The sequence below is a fragment of the Nothoprocta perdicaria genome, unplaced genomic scaffold (genome assembly GCF_003342845.1).
Source record: "Nothoprocta perdicaria isolate Ctin4 unplaced genomic scaffold, notPer1 scaffold_166, whole genome shotgun sequence".
NCBI classification, from domain to species: domain Eukaryota; kingdom Metazoa; phylum Chordata; class Aves; order Tinamiformes; family Tinamidae; genus Nothoprocta; species Nothoprocta perdicaria.
Window position 1 is genome coordinate 799,672 of NW_020454827.1, and position 3,740 is coordinate 803,411.

Consider the following 3,740-nt stretch of genomic DNA (forward strand, 5'->3'; position numbering starts at 1 on the left):
CGAGCCCCGGCGGGGCCGGCGAGAGGGAGCCGGCAGCAGCCCCGGGAGCCGGAGGGGCCGCGGCGCTGGGGGGCCCTGGGCAGTGAGCTGAGCGCCCGCCGCAGCGGTGCGTGTTCCCTGCAGGCACTCCTCCGGGCCCCGGTGCCCCTGCCGCCTCCGCAGGCTCGCCCCCCAAATCGCTGGGGCCTCCCCCGCTTGGGCCTGTCCACCCTGCCCTGCGGACAGGGAGCGTGAGGCCAAATGCAGAGGAGCCCCCAGAGGACTGCAGTGTGCCCGCGGACGCTGTCCTCATCCCGCTGCACAAGGCCCTGGATGCCTGCCGGCCCACGGTGCAGGTGAGGCCTTGGGTGCTTATTCCTCTAGCTCCTGATCCTAGCCTTGTTTCACCCGGCTCTTCCATCAGTGCTGTTCTGCACTAGAGAGCAGGGAGGTTCAGCAGCCGGGCTGCAGCTGTTTGCTGCTAGGAGTTGCTGTGGGGCTGGCAGAGCCACCTCTACCTGAGACAGCTGCCCAGAGGCACCCTGCTGAGGCCGGGCATCACTCAGGCTCTTCCCTGTGCTTCCAGAAACAAGTGKGTGAGGACATTGGGCGGCGGCTCACAGTACTCGGGGACATGTGGGCTCAGGGGAAGCTCTCAGCCCCTGTGAGGAAGAGGATGAACCTCCTGGTTCAAGGTGAGGAGCATTGAGACTGGACCTGTATCATGCCTGGGCCATCGGGCACGTGGTGCCCACCAAGATACTGACGTGGAGCTGCTGATGGCTTCCCTTTCCTCGGCAGAGCTGCAGCAGTGTTCGTGGGACGCGGCTGATGAGATCCACCGCTCACTCATGGTGGACCATGTGAACGAGGTGAGCCAGTGGCTGGTGGGTGTCAAGCGCCTGATCGCCGAGATGAGGAACCTGCCCACGGGGGAGCTCACTGAACCCCAGGATGACAAGACTGAGATGCCGCCTCACCAGGAAGTTGCCTGATGCAGACTGTGGGCAGCGCAGCGTGTGGTGGGGCCACTGGGAGGAGAGGGCCCCTTCGTGCCTGAGAAGCTGTGGCTGTCTCCTCTTGTTCCTAATCCATTCTCGGAAAAAGGGAGAAATTTAATCTCCATGGCATTTTAGTGGTGATTCACTTGAGGATGTTTAATAAATAGCACCAATCTGTTTCTGGCTCCAGGCTGTGCTAGTACTTTGGGCCTGGCTGGCACCTTTTTCTTCAGTAACTGGTTGGAGATGTAGAGTGAGGCCCCAAGAACCTCAGTCTGGTCTCAAGGAGCTCTCAGCACAGTGGGGTGTACCCTGCACCTCTGCAGCACGTGCAGCCATCCTGGAGCAACCTGCTGTAGGGGAAGAGCCCTAGGGCTGAGGTCCTGCTCACCCTGGCACAGCTCAGACACTGTGTGAATCGGCCCTGGACAGTGCAGTGAATGCAAAGGCAGGCACCTGGTGCAGCTCCAGGCAGGAAGGCCTCATCCACCTCCCCCAGGCATGGCTGCCACAACCCTGCGAGTACCCTGCCTGCTGCAGCAGGAGGCAGGGCAGGAGGCAGCCCAAGCCTGGCAGCGGAGTCAGCTGCTCCCAGCTCTCAGGCCCAAGTACTACCAAAGCTGTGGAGAAGTACTGGTTGCACTGTGGGTCTTGGCAGTCTTGCATTCACCTTGCAGGCTCTCATCACACAAGGAAAGATCAGCTGGGATTGCTTGCCTTACCCTCATTACCCTTCCCAGTGCTCCAAGGGCCTCCCTAAGCCCCAGTACAGAGATCCACCGGCACAGAGCAGGGGTTTCATGGTGTTTATTGATCAAGCGTGAGCTCCCTAAGCAGTCGCACCAGCCAGTCGTGCCGGAGCCCATAAGGTGTCACGCGTCCATCCCCAGCATCACAGGGAGGGCTGCAGTCAGCCGGTCGCGGTGCCAGCACCTCCACAAGGCCCAGACACAGGCCCAGCCATGGCCTGGAGACGGGGAGCTGAAAACTCAGATGTCCATCTCAAACTGGTCTTGATCTGGAAGGACAAAAAGGGTCAGGGTTAGGAGGAGGCTAACTTGAAGGAAATCTGTAGGTAAATGAACTGCCACAGGGCAGCAGAAAATTTAGCCTCTCCTTGCCCTTTTGGCTAGGTGAGAACCCCCCTTCCCCGGCAACATGGCCCTGTTCACCTGCTTTGGCAAGGGGTATGGCGCCTGGGCTGCTCACCTGGCAAGGTTTCCTCGCTCTCATTCTGCTCCTTGAGCTCCCCCAGCTTGACGAGGCTGGGCTGGGCCGGGGAGGTGACACCGGGGATCTGGGGCAGGCAGCAGGGAGGGGTCCTGGCCACGGGTGAATTCTTGCACTCCAGCAGGAACTTGCGGTCGTAGATGATGCGGGTACCTGCCAAAAGCAGGGCGCAGTCAGGCACCCTTGGCCCCTGGCAGTCCCCTTCCCCCAGCGCCATGGCCAGAGCCTGAGCCCAGAGCAGGGGGAGGGAAGGGGCTGGATGCAGCACTCCGCCACACCCGCACTTAGTGCCAGTGTGGGATTTCCTGTAGGACAGGGTATGAAACCCCCCTCTCCTGCACGGCAGCCCTTCCCCACATTGTTCTTCTGTGCCAAAGCTCCCAGGGCCCTGCTGAGGCACAGCACGGGTGTGGGGAGACATCTGGATGCTCGGGAGGCACGCGGCCAGGCAGCTCCAACATGGACCTCAGTGCTGCCTGCAGCACTGCAGGCCCGTCCGAGCTGGCTGCAGGCACAGTGAGGTCAGGCTGCCACAYCGCAGCCAGGTCCCCAGCGCAGCCCAGCGACTGTGCTTGGAAGCTTGCTGGGCTCTGGGGAGCCCTCCGCTTCCAACGGCAGGGACCCTGCACGCTCCCTASCTCCCACAGCCCCTTCCTGGCGAGGCAAAGCTGAGGGCCGCGTCCCGCACTGCCCGGCCGAGCCAGGCGCGAGGGAGCTGCCCACGGCACTGCCGTGTGCGAGGCCGCGCGGGCTCCCCCTACCCGCGAGCGGCCCTTCCGAGCTCCCGGCGCTGCTGCCGCCCTGGCACAAAGGCCGCTCCCGCCCCTCGGCCTTGCCGCGGGGCCCAGCTGTCCCTGCAGGAGGTCGGGCCAGGGCGGAGGGGACAGAGCGGCGCCTCGGTGCCAGGCTGCCAAAGGCAGAGAGCAGCTGAGGGCAGCAGCTGGCGCAGCGATAGCTCTGCTAAGAACTCCCTGTTCCTCGGGCTCGGGCCCTTCCCAGCACAACAAACACGTTACACAACCCGCGCAGGCGCTGCCTGCGGCCGTGCCAGCACCTGGCCCGGCTCCCTCTGGCCCACGATAAGGCTTATCGAGGGCACCCAATGGCGCCGGCACCCACGGGGCGGGTGCCCGCAGCCCAACTGAAAGCTGTTCCTGTYCCGCACGCGGGCTGCACTTCTCCGAGGACAGGCAACTCTGTGCATGTGCCTGTAGAGCAGGCCTGCTGGGCTCAACTGGTTTTGCTGGGGGTGGTAGCAGGGAACCCCCCGTGGCCAGTTCCTAGATTACCCTGAAGATTCCTGCTCTGGGGTGGAGCTGAAGCCAGCCCGGGGCGGGAAGGGGGGTGTTCACCCTGTTCCTGCCCCCAGGGCCCCAGCACCTCCTCCAGCCCCGGGCAGCCACACCGGGGTGGCCGCTGGGTCGCGGTGCCGAGCAGCACCCTGTCCCAGCGGCCGCGGAGCCACGAGCCCCTTCCCCAGCGCGGAGGCGCGGGCAGCAGCCGCCTCCCGCTCCGCCCGGGCCAGCAGCG

The 3,740-nt window shown here is 64.3% G+C and overlaps 2 protein-coding genes across 2 annotated transcripts in view; one reads left to right on the forward strand and one right to left on the reverse strand.

Moving 5' to 3' along the window:
- Window positions 1-1,128, forward strand: part of LOC112944337 (amyloid-beta A4 precursor protein-binding family B member 3-like) — a 7,728-nt gene extending 6,600 nt beyond the window's left edge. The window contains exons 14-16 of the mRNA XM_026035746.1: window positions 105-335; window positions 566-674; window positions 781-1,128. Coding sequence (XP_025891531.1) covers window positions 105-335; window positions 566-674; window positions 781-974 — 534 coding nt within the window. The 3' untranslated portion in view covers window positions 975-1,128. The remainder of the gene's footprint in view (window positions 1-104; window positions 336-565; window positions 675-780) is intronic.
- Window positions 1,129-1,801: 673 nt separating this feature from the next.
- On the reverse strand, window positions 1,802-2,537 carry EIF4EBP3 (eukaryotic translation initiation factor 4E binding protein 3). Its single transcript, XM_026035725.1, has 2 exons — window positions 2,190-2,537; window positions 1,802-1,998 (listed from the first exon to the last, which is right to left on the reverse strand). Exons 1-2 carry the CDS (start codon window positions 2,425-2,427, stop codon window positions 1,970-1,972), a joined length of 267 nt encoding a protein of 88 aa, XP_025891510.1. The 5' UTR covers window positions 2,428-2,537; the 3' UTR covers window positions 1,802-1,969.
- Window positions 2,538-3,740: the final 1,203 nt, after the last annotated feature.

What these genes read in the sequence shown, in the direction of transcription:
- EIF4EBP3 (XM_026035725.1), bottom strand. Translation starts at nt 2,427, where the DNA reads ATGGCGCTGGGGGAAGGGGACTGCCAGGGGCCAAGGGTGCCTGACTGC. An exon ending in GAGCGAGGAAACCTTGCCAG is followed by an intron (nt 1,999 to 2,189) that starts GTGAGCAGCCCA and finishes TTGTCCTTCCAG; the next exon opens with ATCAAGACCAGTTTGAGATG.